We start from the raw sequence: 16,410 nt of genomic DNA on the forward strand, positions 1-16,410 counted from the left end.
GGGTGATGGTTAAACCTATCTTTGCTGTTCCACCTAATGCAGCCTCATTTATCCAGAACTAACATACCTGACTGTCATTTGCTCAAAGCTGACCAACCATTTAGGAAAACGTATGGCAGCACTAGATGAGCCCTTTCTATCTCCACCATGGTGAAAAAGATCAAGTCACCCACATTGGAAATAACCACAAAGGACAGTGAAGAATAGCAAATTCCATAGTATTATAATGAAGGAACAATACAGGTCATATATAGGTCATCTTCATACTGATGTGTGAGTTTGAGAAACAGCTCCTTTAAAAAATGTATTAAACAAAGGAGGTGGGAGGAGGAGGCTGTGTACAGCAGAGAGACCCTTGCACCCAGACAAATTCAGTCACTCTACTTTAAATCTGCAGGCCAGCTTCTGATTTAACCTGGAGCTCCACATGTCACTACAAAACTCTGGAAATGTTGCCTTTGCAGATATGCCAAGCACGTGAACTGTTTTCAGTGAAGTCAGTATTTTTCCATATCTGCTATTGTAACTCTGCTGGCAGGCTGGGAGTAGCAAATCCTCCTTATCTCCCTCCTCGCTAAGAGCATCTCTCTGTTTAAGTACTAGCTAACTTAGATCATGCATGATCCCCCTTGGAAAGTGGACAAGGGGGGGGGGGGTGTAAGCAACAAACCACAGAAGGAGGTGGACTGTCATGCACAAGGAAAGTAGCAGGGATAAGGAGGTGACTAATGAACAGAAGGGGGTGCGTAAAATCCTACTTGGATTGACTCTCTGGAGAAAAGCTGTTTCCTTGTAAACATCTCCCTAGCTGTCCAAACAAGAAGTTCGACACAGAACAATAAAGGAGAGCACCCGGGTAGAAGCGTTGAAGGCATTGGCTCATTCACCATCCTGCCTATTGCTCCAAGTGGAAGAATTCAAAAGCCAGGGAAACATTAGCTATACATTTAACCCTGCATGTGCTGTGTTGCAGCAGCCTGCAGAGACACCCTTCTCTATCTGTGAAGTCCTTCCTAGCCCTCCTTTCCCCCTACTATTTCTGACACAACAGCAAACCACATTATTGACAAAGAGGAAATATCCTCATCAGAGCGAGGAGAAACAGCCACAGAGGCAAGAAATGAAAACACTGAACGTGGCAGCCCAGAAGGCCTAGAAAAGTTCTACCACTACCCTGGCATCAGTAACTTGGAAGTAGAGGCAGTTACATCAGAAAAAGTAAAAGGAGTCTTTTTATTAGTCCTCAGCACAACACAGGCTACATTGGCAGAAGCATTTCTATGCCAATACAACTGTGTCCACACAGAACACTTGCCAGCACTGCAAGGTAGCTGTGGAGTGGGGAAGGAAACCAGCACAACTACACCAGTAAACATTCCTAAGGCAGGCTGGCCACAGAGGACAGCTACCTGCACAGCACAACAGCAAGCAGAGATGTGCACCACCTCTGTCTGCTTCTTGATGCTTAAGGGGATCAAACACATATGTGCACAGTCACAAACCTGTCCTATCAAGCCTGTCCCCAAAATGCCACACAACTGTTATAAGAGCACATTAAGATCACGTGTGTTTCTCCAGGACAGGAGGGGCCACTGCAAGGAAGGCAATAAGATAGTAGGACATAGTAAGTGACAATAGGGGAACCCTACATCCTGAGCCTATAGTCCAGTTTTCTACACTTCCAAGTCCACCTCTGGCTAACCTACCTTGACTTTTAGACATTCTAGTCAACACAAACTGCACATATCCTAGGAAATTAAATACCCAAGTTCTACTCAAAACAACCCACAGCAGCACAAAAAAGATAGGCACAATGACACTCTCATAGTCAGAAATTACAACAAGGAATTCCACATTTTAGAAACAGTCCACAAGTTCACAGAAAAGACCTGGTGCAGTCAGATTAATTTTACCTTTTTATTTCTTCAGGGCCATTTTGTTGTAGTCATGTACAAACAGCCAGAAACAAAAAAACATGCTAGCAAGGGCTGCTCAAGAATAAACATTCGATCATTACAAAAAGAGAAGAGAAGAGTGCAAGTTGTGCTAATCAAAATCCCTCTGGGCCTAAAGGAAGGCAGCTGGCTTCAAAGTCCAAACCAATCAGGGACTCCACCTCGTCTGGGGTCACCTTCCTCCTTCTGCTTCTCTTTCTCCATATATTTATCCCTGAAGTCATCGAAAGAGCGAGTTTCTGCGTCTTGTTCTTTCTCTGGAAATAGGTTGGGAAACTGAAATGTTTGTCCTTGACCCTAAAGAGAAAACAAATGGTCAGAGAGACATTCCAGCCTTTCTGCAATAGCTATGATCTTAGGGTGAATCACCACCCTGAATTTTCAGCTAGTGCAGAATGGTACCTCATGACCTCCCAAAATCTCTTTCCACCCATGTCCCCAAGATACATGTACATCCCTTTTCCTCAAAACCTAACTTTCAGCCTCTCCTCCTGTGTGCTACTTAAGATACTGACATCTTTTTTTTTTTTTTTTTTAACAGATGAATGATCAGGAAATGGAACATCTCTTCAAAGACTTTGAATCAACTCAGAGATATTGTGTGAATCATACAGTAAAAGCAAGATGAGCAAAATAAGTGATTTTGTTAAAGTAACACCACCAGGGAAATACACAGTGGAGCAGGCATTCATTATGTTAACACTCAGGATATGAGTAGTGGTTGTAGTTGTTTAGATTTCCGCTAAGGATAAGAGAGAGCAGTCCTAGCAGCTGTTATTAGAGGGTGTAATGTGGGAATACAGAATAACAGATATCAGAGGTCTCTTATCAACAGACATAAAGTCTATGGTGTAAAACAATTACAGTGGGAACAATCTGTCTAATATATCACTAATGAGATTAAAGTGATTACATCTGCATCAGTCATTCTGCCTAACAGACAAGTCATTTTAGTGAAACACCATCATCAGATCTATGTCTCCTACTTGGAAAACAAACACTGCTTGGTCTCTGGTTTTTATCTAGCAGCAGGAAACCATTTTTTCTGTGGAAATGAACTATCCCATTAACATTACCTACTTATTTTTAGTGGCATTTGCTCTAAGCACAACTTCATTAAACTCAACAATATCAGCCCTCCTATTCTGTATGGGACCTTGCACAATAAAACTTGTAACATGTCACCCATAACCCTAAAACTATTCTCCAAAACACTTCTAAACGTTACCATAGATTAACTTCTTTGGAAGCATTCTGCATACAGAAATCTCAAGAAAAGCATTTAACTGCTTCAGATAAAAACAGGCGGGTTTGGCTTTTTTTTCAGGTCAGCCAGTCTTTAAATTTATTCAGTAAATACAACCAAACAAGAGGCTCAGTTATGAAATGGTTCCACAAAGGACATGAAAGGAGCCTTCCCCAGCATACCTACTCTGCATTTTGGGATCAGAAGTATGACATAAATAAATCCAACAGAACCATTACCATGTCTGTGACCCAGCTGAATGTCTGTTATGTTTTATTTAATCATATACACTCAACCTGGCGAATAACAGGTGTGAAAAAATCTAAACCTCATATGCTTTGGAGAGAAAAAAGCATGTATTATCCCAGATGAGATTATCCAGACTAGAATCTACAAAATACCAACTCTACCCAGCAATGCTCCGGTTGTTTTTGTAGTGCATACTTCTTGGGGGTTTCCTAAGAGCCTGACCATACTACAAAAATAACAAGGGAGCTGCTGTGTACATTGCTTTTTCCTTGAGTCTAGCCTGGATAAGCTCAACTGGAACATATCAAGGTTTTCTTTTCCATTGATGTACACTCTGGGGTTTCAGCTCTTTTGTACCTTTAAATTACCAACAGGTATCCTCATAATAGCTGTCCTCTGACAGCTAAAGCACAGTCCCATTTCATGGCACAGAAATTGGCCTTACCAGGGTCCTTGAGCAAGCCCAAAGCTGCAGCCTTCTGAACTTCTCTTCCTGTACTAGGATCAGCAACAAGCACCCTTGAGGCCAAGCACTGCCCACGATTTTAGCACACTGAAGCATTTGGAAAGGAATTTGCTAATATTACAAAAAATTGCTGTGTTTTAACTGCACTGCAGGTCACTCAGCCCTGCAGGACCTACAGAACAGACAGGGCCCACACTAAAGACCTGTCTGCCCTGGAGAGGAAGCCATTTTAGCTAAACAAGTCAGAAAACAACTCAGGCTAACATGGTAGGCACACCACCTCCACTGAAAATCTGAGAACTATTAATATTGGTAACACTGTAGTAAGGGACTGTTCTTGTTATGCAGCTCTTGCCTTCTGGTATGCTTCCACGACCAATGCATTTCCCTTATTGGAGAATGAAGGAAAGCCGTCCCTAAAGCATACTAACAACTTCCACGGTAATTCACTAAGCATTGCAAAACAGTTGTTATTTTAAAAAGAGGGAAGAAAACAAAAAATATACACACAGAGGCTGTAGCAAAACCAGACAAACCTTTAAGCTGTTTATCAAAGTGCTCACAGTTCCCACTTCAAGGCTGGTGGAAGTCAAATATTGAGCTGAAAATGTCAATCTGTATCTGGAATCTTTTAATAAATCCAAATCAGCACAGACAAGTTGGCTCTTTCCAGCTCTTGTTTTGTGAAGAAATTCTGATTTTGGCTGGCAGCCAAACATGATTTGAAACAGCCAAGACATTACACCCTGAGAACTGAAGGTTGATAAATCTTAAGTAACAATACTCTGCAGTAATACTGCACTGTAAGGCTCTGGAGTGATGAAAGCTGTTTGAAAAATAGCTGTTGTGCATGCTCAGTAGCTACTTTTCAGAAGAAGCCTGTATCTTGGGTATTTCAAAATTTCAAAAATACCAAAAGGCATCAACTTACATAAAGGATTGTGAGTCTGTCCAGGCATATTTACACTCAATGCATCTTCTACATAATGCCAGAGGCTACTGAGGCTCAAGCTCATATGCCACCTCCTTAAAAAAAAGCCTGCCAAAGGGACAGAGGGCTTGTCACTCCTTTGCACAGTGCTGCTTTTCATTAAACTTCTTCTTTGCAGAAGTTTTTCCTTCTATATAGCAACCATCTGACAACCATATGATAAATGCATTCTCAGAATGAAATCCTCACTGGAATGAAGCAAGCAATTTTTACAAAGTTCATCAGGGTTTATCTGGTTTACAAATTGCTAGAACATGAAGTGCTGGCATATCCAACCGGAAAAGAAGATTCTGCCCTACTTGAAAACCTTGCATTTGTCCATAGATTTACATGTTGCAAACCATTTATCCCTTTAATTGCTGAATTACTGAAATTATCATAAGCTGAAGTAGCCTCTAAAAAGGCTAGAACTTGCTTCTGCTTTAGAACTTCTGCCAGCATAATTACCTTAGCTAGAAGCACAAAGAAAAGGGGAGAAGATAACACCACCTTTCTACTCAACACAGCTGTGCTAAAAAAAAAAATCCAGTGAAAAAGACACACTGGAAAAAAAGTAATTTTGCTAGGATAATTCAGTCTGTCATGGAAGTGGGCGGTGCACTGACAACAAAAGATCTTTTTCACTAATGTGAAGTGATCCCCTGATACTCTGGAATTTGTCAGGGCAAGCTCTACCACCATGTGTTCACCTTGCTCTCAAGCAAAGCCCTACAATACTATTAAAAAAAGGAGCAAAAAGCCCTGAACAAAGCAAGTCAGAGGTGGCACTGAACACCTAAAAAATAAAGGCAACATGATTTTGCACATTGCTCTTCACAGTTTGGGGTCTTCCCAGTGATCTCCCTTTTCCCTACAAATTCTAAGGTTATGCACAAGTGGGATGTGTGGTCTCACGAGTGTTCAGATAACAGAAAAGGGACCATTTAAACTGCTACTCCTCTAATTCTCAATTCAGTATTACCCAAAATAAAAGCGAATTATATAAAAGGCCTTATGAGGACTCATTTGTTAAATGCCAGTAACATCCTTCACACAAAAAGTGACTTAAGCATCCAACATGTATTTTCCTGTTAGATTTCAAGCCTTTATCCTAAGAAAGGCTGAAAAGACACCTTGTTCTTGGAGTCTATCTAAGGAGTTATCATAGGAGTGGCACAATTGCCTCCATTAATTTTAATTGATAGGCTTAATTAAGCCTATGAAGTCAAGTGCTGGCCTTTCCACTGCTGAGCTCACGTCAGAAAACTGCTAGTAGGATTATCCAGCACAAATTCACTTATACTTCTCTGACCTTTGAGTCCCCTGAAATGGAAGATCAGCACAGATATTACTGTGCAGCAATAATGCAGCAAACACCAATCATGTAAACAGCTGTGAGATCTTCTGGTTATTTGGATAATTGAAGCACTTACTACTGTCCTTCAGAATTAACAGAAAAGTGATGTTTATTGTATCATTAACTACAAAAATGTTGGACTCCCAAAAGCATGGGATTCAGTCCAGCAGTAGCAGCAAATGCAGCTAAGTTTAATAATCCAGTGCATTTGAACAATTCTCCTACTACTGCAGTGGTAACATCTGATGCTAAAACGTATGGAAAAATAGCACAGAAAGCAACTTCAAAAATCCACTCAGGAACAACACTGCATATGGATCACCCAAGTTTCCTCTGAATTCAAAAGAAAACTGCTGTCACATCTGATGTGTAAATAGGCTATCCTGTACTGTGAATGTACAGGATACTCTAAACGGGGGTTGAGGAGAAAGCATTTGCAAAAATGTTCCCACCGGTGCCATCATTCAAACAGCTAAATAGGTGTTAGTCCTAACGCTGACAAGGTCAGACTCCTTTTTAAAGCCATCTCCACTAGATTTCTCAAAACAGGTTTAATTAAAAATAGGTCTGGATTCCAGAGGCTTGTCTACAGTTGTGCTCCCACAGGTACTAACACCTGCTAAGCTAAACCAGTGAGAACATTGAAGGAGGAGAAGGAGGGGATGTTGTTGTTTTTTTTTCATTTCCCTGATGTTAATTCAACTGCAAAGTTTCCCACTGGCTTTCTTTTCTTCTTTTTTTTTTTAATTATGTTCATAATAATAATTATAGATGTATTGGAGTAAAGAGAAAGGCTGCTGTAGTACATGTATTTTATCTAGTTTGCAAAGATACAAAACTTGGGTTTAATTCAAAAAACAGAACAGTGTAGAAAAGTAGCATTTGATAAACAGGACCATAAGTCTCTAACTTAAACCTTTCTCACCACATTCCAAAAGGGGAAAAAAGGCAAGCAGGCGCTGGAATGGCAAGATATTGTTGATCCACAGCCTTCTATGATTCGAGGTATTTTTTTAGTGTGAAAATATTATGCTTGGACAGATCATGTATTTGTCCAGTTACCGCCTGAGAATAAAGTAAACAGCTCTGAATCTCCAAGAAATAGTATTTGGAAAAGAAAGGACAACAATGCTTACATGTGGAGCAGCTGGGGCATAGTCTGACACCTAAGGGCATGTTGACTATGACTTCATACACCTTCCACCTTTGAGATACTTGCAGTAAGTCAAAGGATGTGTGTGTTGCACTGGGACACATAAGGTGATGCTTTATGAAGCAGGGAAACATAACTACTCATGAGAATAAACTCAATTTTCATTCAGGTAAACTGCACCACAGCTGCAATGTCACACTGGAAAGAGCAGTACTTCCACCTAGTGGGCAACAGAAAGATCAACCCAAGAGCTTACAAAAACATATTCATATTTTTCCAGTCATAAGCAGTTTTAACTTGAAACTGGACTAATGAGAGAAAACACAGCTGGTAAAAATGGTGGGAAAGCCCAGCTACTCTGACTCATGGCAGATGCAAACTAATTCTCATGAAAATAAGGATTTTACAGTGGTTACCAAAGACTTTCCTAAATTAGGCAGATAGTAACAATGGACTGCATGGGGCCTCTAATGGCCTGATCACACCATGAATGAGAACGAAGGCAAACCCTTTAGATTCAGAAATGACACTGGGTTTCTGGCTTCACCCACTGTTTCAAGCTGGTGTGAACACAGAGCTGGGAGCTCATTGTCTGAGACATCAGAGCTAGTGATGAAAAGCAACAAACAAAAGTAAAAAGAGAAAGGGGGAGGAATAAAGAAACCTAAATGTTAATGTAATTAACAGACCACAACAACAATAGGAGAAAAATAGACCAAAGAGACCAGGAATGAGGTGAGGAAAAAATACAGACACCAAGCTTCACCAGCAAGAGTTTAACAAACAGCCAGGATTCCCTCCCTGGACATGAAAAACACCACCAAAAAGTGGTCCCCTGACCCTGTTCATGGAAGAGATGGAAAACATGGCATTCCTTAAGAACTTATTACAGTGCAAGGCAGTAAGGGACTCTTGCTGTCCCGTGTACTATGGGACCTCAGCTACAGTGCAACAGTGCTCTGTGCATTGCCCAGAAGACAAAATGGGAGGCTGGAGGAACAATCAAACTACTCCTGCGCACCTGCCTCCAATACCAAGCTTGTTTAGGTAAATCTCCACACCTGGGCTGACCAACCCTTAAGGTTATGGCAACTATTCCAGGTTGAGAGGCTGAACGTGAAATAATGTAAAAAGACACTGCCTTAAACCTCTTGCTCCAACAGAGCAGCAGCATTCTGCTTCCCACTCCTTCCCCCTGAGTATCTATGGGTTGCAGACTACCTCCTTCTCACCTCAGCAGACATAGGACAAAAGACTGCATTACAGTGAAATAAAATTTGAGAACTGACTACAGCTCACTAGAGACCCATGTCTCCTTCTGTCTTAGGAAACAAGTTTCTAAAAGCAAGGAAGTCACTAGCAGGGGCTGTGGCAATGCAAAGTGCCTGCAACTTCCTACTAAAGGGAACAACACCCAGAGAAAGCAACTTGTGAGATACAAGATCATCAATTCAAGCATTCACTTCCTAATCATACAGTCCTGCTCTCCAGCAAACAAAAACCTAACACAGACAATCCAGGAGGGAGAATTTGCTCGCCAAAGCAAACTCTTCCTTGAAAAAGGAATGTGCATTTTAGCCATAGTAATGTAAAATCCTCACAGAGATGAGGCTGCCTTTAACTTCAGCAGAGTAAATAAAATTAACTCATCTCAATATAACTGTTACTTTTTAGTAACATCGAACTTTACACTGTTCTTTTAAATTAGGTAAGGGCTGTCTAGAAAAACACTCTGTCCTCACTTTCCTTTCTAGTCCCCTTCCCAGAAGGGCTTAGAAAAAAACTTCTAAGTATATTTAAACTTTGAAATATTAAAAATCAGATTTCCCATTGTTTGTGCCTCTTGAGTTTGACCCCAAGTCCATATGAAATCTTAGCCAGTCTTTAGGGTCACAGAGTGTTCCTCCAACACTGAATCCTTGTCCCAAGACAGAGTTAACAGTGACGTTGTGTTGCCCACTGCAATTTTGAGCTTCTGGTTTTACAACCATAAATACCATCCCTTTAATGTCATTTCGGTATGTGAAGGGGTTTTCTGTCACTGGTTGCACTTCTTTTTTGCATAAAGACAGGTAAGCCCGACAGAAGTTTAAACTATAAATTGGTCCTGTTATGAAAGAAATTTACATGAACATGAAGCTCCTTTTCCACTGGGCAGCCAATATATGTTTCAGAATCCTGTTCAGCCACAAAGCAAACTTGTTTAGACATGACTAAAGGCTCCCCAAGGAATAAGCCTTAGTCTTCTCTGAAATCCAAAGACCTTTAATAAGAAGTTCCCTACCCTCACAATGTATTCTTTCACTTACTGGACATTTCAGCAATCAACCACATAAGTTGTGAACCTTCCAGCACACAGACTACAGGGTCAGCATGAAACTCTCTGGCAAAACAGCACCCTATGACATCAGCCCACAACCTACAGACAGACCTCAAACCAACACGGGACTTATTTTGTTTGAATTTGATCTGTAGAGCAAGTCATTTAAATCTCTTTACATTCTGGAATGTGTTAAAGAAACTGTTGGTATTAGAGGATTGGCAGAAATAATTCAGCCAACCAGCACAACTCACTGGCATTACTTTCAGCTTGGCTGGTTAACAGTGCCTTCCATGTTAACTCACCAGCTGTACATAGGCGACCTTGTAATCTGGCTTCTTCACTCTCTGATTCCTGTGATTCCTCTTGTTGTTTGCACCTGCAGGAATGAAAAGAATCCCACCTTTTACTTCCCAGGACTTCTGAATTCTCCAAAGCAAGGCTAAGCTGAAGGAGGGACTTGGCTATCTCTAATTTATTGTTAAGAGGAATACTCTTTCTTCACTACTAGCACAATACCACAATTATTAAAGTGTATTTTAATAAACTGGTAGACACTGCTCTCCTCGTTTACAAGCAGGGAAAGAAGGCATCACCAGCCTGCTGACACTGTGCCTTCACACACAAAGTCTGCAAAGAAGCAAAGAGAAAAGTCCCCCAGGTAGGGGCCAGGGGTGATAAACTGCCTTCCTAACATCCACAGCTTCAGGAAGACAAGGGGAAAATTACCACCGAGTAGCCTTAAACTGACAATTTTTACTATTCAGCGATGAGTTGGATCTAGTGTTTATACACCAGGATATTATATTCCACATCCAAACAAACTAAAGCACCTCAAGCTTCTCCAACCATGCTGGTCACAAGTGAAGTGGGGAGTACAACTCACCCTCTTCGTGTCAGGCAGCTACTAAAGCTCTCAGACTATTGGGAGTTCTAACCCTCTTTAATCCCTGTCTATATACCATCACCTAAAACTAGCAGTGGGGGACAAAATGGTTATAAGAACAAGCATGACTATTTTTCAGTGCTGTTTGGAACTACATGTGTTTGGTATTTAATTCTGGTTTTCACATATTACAGATGATACTTCCAGGTTTTTTCCTTCCTTTGTAAGTTAAGAGTTTTAGAACCTTATTTTGAAGCTTTTTCTTTTATCCTTCATTTTCCACTACTACAGGTCTTTTTTCCTATTCCTTTTAAAGTCATCCTTTATCTTACCATTGTAAACAGACAATTCCTTTCATAGAGTCACTACATGAAAAATCAAAAACCCAGCCATCAAAGATGTCCTAACCAACAAGTCACTCTCCATCCAATAATTACACTGCCTGGTAATAAAAAATGGAAATTAACATGAGAAAAAAAAAAAGAAAAATATTTCTGACTGCATCCAAACTGCAATCAGAGATGCTCTGGGGAAGGAAGCATCCCTATGTAAAGGTGATATTATCTAGATTTATCTTATTTCAGTTAGAGATGAGTCCATCTGCCTCTAAGTCAGAATTCAGCATAGGTTAAACTAGGAATGTTTCTTCTTTTTCTCTTGGGTTGTTTTTTTGTTGGGTTTTTGGCGGACATTTGGGTGGTTTTTTGTTCTTGTTACTGTTTCTAGGGGTTGGACAAGAGAGAAATACCACAAGTGGAAACATTCAAATCTGTAGCAGAAATCTGGTAACAAAAGATGATAAAAACCTGAAAGTTTGTCAATATGTTTTTCTGGCATTATCTACTGGTTCAACAGAGCATTCTTCTTTGCTCTACAAATTTTACCTTTTGTTAGACCGTAACACCTCCTGTGTGTGCATGCAAACTAATCTCAGCTCATTTTTTTAAATGAAGGCTACAGATGAATTTAAATTTAATTACTACTTGTACTAAAACACATGAAGCAGTTCCTTCTGAAGGGAGACACCCACTGGTCTTCAAGTATCAACTACAAAAGCACAAGCTAGAAAACTGTCAGGATGATCAGCCTTTTTAAATTCAGATTTTTCTTTTCAGAGTGAAACTTACATCACCATTTAATCACAGCATTCAAATATGAAGTGGTGCATGTTCATTTGAGGGGATGAATAAACAACTATGCTAACAGCTAAGCACCTGGAACCACTGCAAGCAAAGTCTGCTGAAATCTAACAGACCTTTTGAAAAGTAAAAGTCTACTCTGGCTGCACAGGAATGCATTCCTTTGCATTACTCAGCTGCACTTACCATACTGTATCCTGGTTCTCACAGCAGCTACAGGCACATTGTATATTCTTTCAAGGTAATTCCTGATGTCCAGCTTGGTCATTCTAGGCAATGAAAAAACATTTTGGGGAAAGAAAGAAAAAGAAGTGTAAATATTTAAACAAAATAAACTAGAGACTGATTGATACTGAGGAATAAATATGTCTTCTTCTTGCTTTAACCAAGACAGATTTACGACATGAAAGTGTAAACTCAATCTAGACCACACACTGCTACAGCAATTTATGATCCATAAACTGTAACAACTGTCAAATACTTTATCCTCTGCAGCCTTAACATTCAAAATGCCAGGTATATTCTGTGTTCAGCAGGCTTTCTCACTGCCCAACCTGAGATGCCTTTATTCTGAGTAGGAGCTGCTGATCTTATGGAACCTGCCACAGTCTTACAGGTTCTAATGTGTGCCAGCAAACTGGTCAGGCTGAGAGAGTCCTGACAAATAACTGGATACCACCTTGCTTACCCTGGATCAAATTCTAAGCACTTCTTCTTCCCAAGCCCGTCCCTGGGAAGGCCGAGCCTCACTAACACTCGGGGAGAGGAGCCACGCAAAGCTCGTCATTAAACCCGTGCGCTCAGCCAGGTCTGCCTGATGCAGAGGGGGCCCTTCCCCTTCCCTGCCGGCCCTGAGCCCCTGGGCCGGCTCCGAGCCCGCACTCACTCCATGGAGACGCGGAACTGCACGGTGTCCTCGGGCTGGGGCACGCCGGGCCGCACCGCCAGCATGAAGAAGTTGGGACGGAAGATCCGCAGCTGCGGGCCGCCCCTCTGGAACAGCGGGTACCTGCGGGAACACACCGCCGCTCACCGACCGGCCGGCCGGCCCCCCACCCCGCTGCCCCGCCTGAGCCCCAGCGGTCCCCGCCGCACCCCTTCCCTGCCCGCCGCCCGGCCCGGCCCGCCCGGCCCGGTCCGGCCCGCCCGGCTCACACGGCCCTCCTGCCGCCCGCCGCCGCCATGGCCGCCCCGCGGGAGCGCCGGCCCAGAGCGGCTCCGGCGGCGCGGCGGCGCCCCCTGCTGGCGCGGAGGAGCGCGGCAGGGCCCCCGCCGGGGCCCGCGGGGCTGAGCCCGGCCCGGGTCTCCTCAGAGGGATAAAGACAAGGAGCTGCCGGAGAGGGACATGAGGAGGGGCCTGGAACATCTCTCTTCACAGGAGAGACTGCGGGAGCTGGGGCTGTTTGGTCTGGAGAAGGGAAGACTCGGAGGGGGTCTCCTTGTCGCGTAAAAATATCGCAAAGGCGGGTACCCAGAGGAAGGTGCCAGACTCTTCAGCACTGCCCAGTGACAGCACAAGGGGCAATGGCTGTAAACTGAAACAGAAGTTCCGCCTCAACACGAGGAAGAACATCTTCACACTGAGAGTTCACGGGAACAGGCTGGCCAAGGGAGAACATAGAATCTCACTCCCTGGAGATACTGAAACCCACCTGGACACATTCCCGTGTCACCTGCTCTGGGTTGGACTGAACAGTCTCCAGAGGTCCCTTCCAACCCTACCAGTTGTGTGATGACACGAAAAGCTAGTCTCTGTGGGATGCTGCAGTGCTGTCTGCCTTTGGTCCTGTGCTGACTCTCCTCCTGCCCTCCACGCTGGTGAGACCCCAGCACAACACACACAGGGCTGTTGGGTCAGGTCCGCAGGAAGCCACAGGGATGCTAGAAGGGCTGGGACACCTCCCTTGTGAGGACAGGCAGACAGCTGGGGTTGCACAGCCAGGAAAAGGGAAGGCTCCGTGGAGACCCAATTGTGACCTTTCAATATGTAAGGGGGCTTACAAGAAAGACAGAGAATTTTTACCAAGGTATCCCGTGACAGGACAAGGGGCAGCTGTTTTAAACTGAGAGAGGGCAGGTTTAGATTTGATGCTGAGATTAAATTCTTTACTGGGAGGGTGGTGAGGCTCTGGCACAGGTTGCCCAGAGAAGCTGTGAATGCCCCGTCGCTGGTACTGTTCAAGGCCAGGTTGGATGGGGTTATGAATAGCCTGGTCTGATGAGAGGTGCTCCTACCCAGGGCAGGGGAGTTGGAACTATATGGTCTTTCCAGCCTCTTCACACCTAAACCACTGATGAGTCCATGACATCTCAGCACATGCCAACAGAGAGCCAACAGGTACCAGAAATAGAAATTTGGAAACATGGGAGAGGCTCTAATGGGCTTCCCACCACCAGGGCAGTTCAACGCTTGGCAAAGACAAGAGGCCCTACAGAACACCTTGCCTTTCAAATTTAGTAACAGCCACTCATGTTTTGACATCTACATTGAATTAACCAAGTAATTCACACTACAGTATTGGACTTTAATATTGTATGCAGGCTAAGAGCCTCAATAAATATTTTAATGTAATATTTGAATTAATTATTCTCTATTGCACTTGTGTGCATTTAATAAAAGCTATGTGCTAAGAACTACCACTTCTGTACATTTGTTCCTTTATTCCCAATTCTTTAATTCACTTCATCACTTGAAGTTTGAAGTCAATTTCAGCTACATTTGGCAGCCAGATTATGAACCCCCTGAGAACAGTTGGCTTTTGGTATCTGCCTGTACAGTGGCTTAAAACAGGCCCCAAATCCTGAGTCTTTGCTGAGCCTCTTCCCATTTGGAGAGACAGATCAAATGATACTAAGTAAGGATTTGGACCAACTCCCAAATCCTTGGAAAATGGGAAGCCATTAAATAAAATACAAAACACCATTCCAGAGGGCTGTTATTGGAGTAGGTACTGGTTGTGCTTTATTTACAAAATCCAGAGATTTGTACACAGCAATCTACAGGACAGCATAGGGCTGGTATCAGGAGGATAAGGGACACGCTCAGCAGGAATTGAAGATGCCAGCAAGGAGTCATCCCAGTTCCACAGGGAACTTGCTTCCCCTTGCCTGAGGAAGCCACCAGACCCCTCCAGGAAGAAAAGCAGCAGCAATAGCCAATCCAGGCTGATGTGATTTTTGTTATCATTGAGGCATGAGAACACAAGTGATCGGTGAAGGAGGAAAGAGGAGACCAGCAGGGGTTCAGCACACCATTAAAGGCCGTCCTGCCTGGTGCTTTACTTCCAGCGCCCACCAACCTTGCCCTTGGCTCCTGCCTTCTTGCTGCTACAATGCAAAAGGAAAGGAAAACATGTCAGCATGATGGAAGCACAGGGGCTCTGTGGCCACTCTGCATTTCTGACTCTAAGGTTAGGTCTCAACTGCTTTCACTTCTCACATGTTGGGAACACCTGCCATTGACCACATCCTGAGAAAAATATTGTCGATGTCGTGGAAAAATATTCCTCCTGGGGCTCTTAGTGTGAAAGGTAGGATGTGCATGCCTGAAAGGGATGGACCCTTCCAGACTCCTGGATTATCAGGGTATAAATCTAGGTGGTCTCCAAACTAAGTGACAGGTCTATGCAGGCACAGACTTGATATTTTCTGAATATCTGAAATCTGCTGTGCTCTGGATTTTAGGATTTAGAGCTCTATCTAGAGAAATTTGCTCAGTATAAAAGAACTCTGATCAAATTCCCCAGATACTCCATTCAGTAGTGGAGGCAAAAAGCTGAACAGTAATTTAAATACAACTAAGAAGTGCTTTGTTCTAGCAAAGGCAGAGTGGCTGTTTATATAGTGAGAACAGAGCTTCCGAAAGAATTCAAATGATTTTTTTAGGCCTGATCTCCTATCAGTACCCCTGTCTTGTTCATGGTGTGTGGGAGCAGTCCAGCTACACTCCCCACTCAAAGCACCTGAGGCAAACTCTCTCCGAGAGTTCTTGCACACAGAAGGGCAATCCTGCATGCAAGCCACTTACCTTCTGCCTGAGAAGCCTGAACTCAGAATGGGGCTAGGCAGGAAGTTAGTTGAGTTAGATTCTGCACTAGTTCCCATTAGCAGCACCTTGGTTTGTGGGGCTTGGCACACCCCCAAACCCTTCCAGCTCACACACACAGTGATGAGGCTGCTTCTTGAACCAAAGCACATGCAGAGTGTGGGGATGGGGAGCAAGCACAAGGTGGTGGGGCCTTGCTGCCAACAGAGGCCTTTCTTCAGAACCACTGATTCCTCCAGGGAGAAGAAAAACATGGGGACATGACACTGGAGAGATTTTTGTTGTGCTGCCCCATGGATTGGTTCAAGAGCACCAGCCATATTTACAGAAGGATGTAGCACAGTGACAGAGACAAACACATAGTGGATACTTTACCTTTGACCAAGATAGGCTTGGTCTATTTGAAAAAAAATGATGGTTTACATAAAAGAGAGTATGCACTTTCTGCTTATCTTAAATTAAGCTCTATGCCCCTTTTGCCAGCTTTTCTGAAGGTTCAAAACCCAGTGTAGGAACTGCATAGCTCCTCAAACAAAGACAGAGTCCTTTTATGTCTACAAGCACCTGTGATGTTTGATGTTACACCTAACCTTTAGAGTGTGCTTAAGGAGATTTAATAAAGTC

General features: G+C 43.1%; 2 protein-coding genes across 31 annotated transcripts in view; both read right to left on the minus strand.

Moving 5' to 3' along the window:
- Positions 1 to 1,903: 1,903 nt before the first annotated feature.
- Positions 1,904 to 12,961, minus strand: MRPL23 (mitochondrial ribosomal protein L23). Of its 2 annotated transcripts, none has more exons than XM_072929348.1 (5): positions 12,837 to 12,931; positions 12,628 to 12,750; positions 11,928 to 12,010; positions 10,022 to 10,095; positions 1,904 to 2,252 (listed from the first exon to the last, which is right to left on the minus strand). In XM_072929348.1, exons 2-5 carry the CDS (start codon positions 12,690 to 12,692, stop codon positions 2,088 to 2,090), a joined length of 387 nt encoding a protein of 128 aa, XP_072785449.1. In that variant the 5' UTR covers positions 12,693 to 12,750; positions 12,837 to 12,931; the 3' UTR covers positions 1,904 to 2,087.
- Positions 12,962 to 14,677: 1,716 nt separating this feature from the next.
- Positions 14,678 to 16,410, minus strand: part of TNNT3 (troponin T3, fast skeletal type) — a 30,212-nt gene continuing 28,479 nt past the window's right edge. For all 29 annotated transcript variants that reach the window (XM_072929757.1, XM_072929752.1, XM_072929753.1 and 26 more), the window contains one exon: positions 14,678 to 15,068. In XM_072929757.1, coding sequence (XP_072785858.1) covers positions 15,020 to 15,068 — 49 coding nt within the window. In that variant the 3' untranslated portion in view covers positions 14,678 to 15,019. The remainder of the gene's footprint in view (positions 15,069 to 16,410) is intronic.

Source organism: Taeniopygia guttata, chromosome 5, assembly GCF_048771995.1.
Source record: "Taeniopygia guttata chromosome 5, bTaeGut7.mat, whole genome shotgun sequence".
In the NCBI taxonomy this organism is placed as follows: Eukaryota; Metazoa; Chordata; class Aves; order Passeriformes; family Estrildidae; genus Taeniopygia; species Taeniopygia guttata.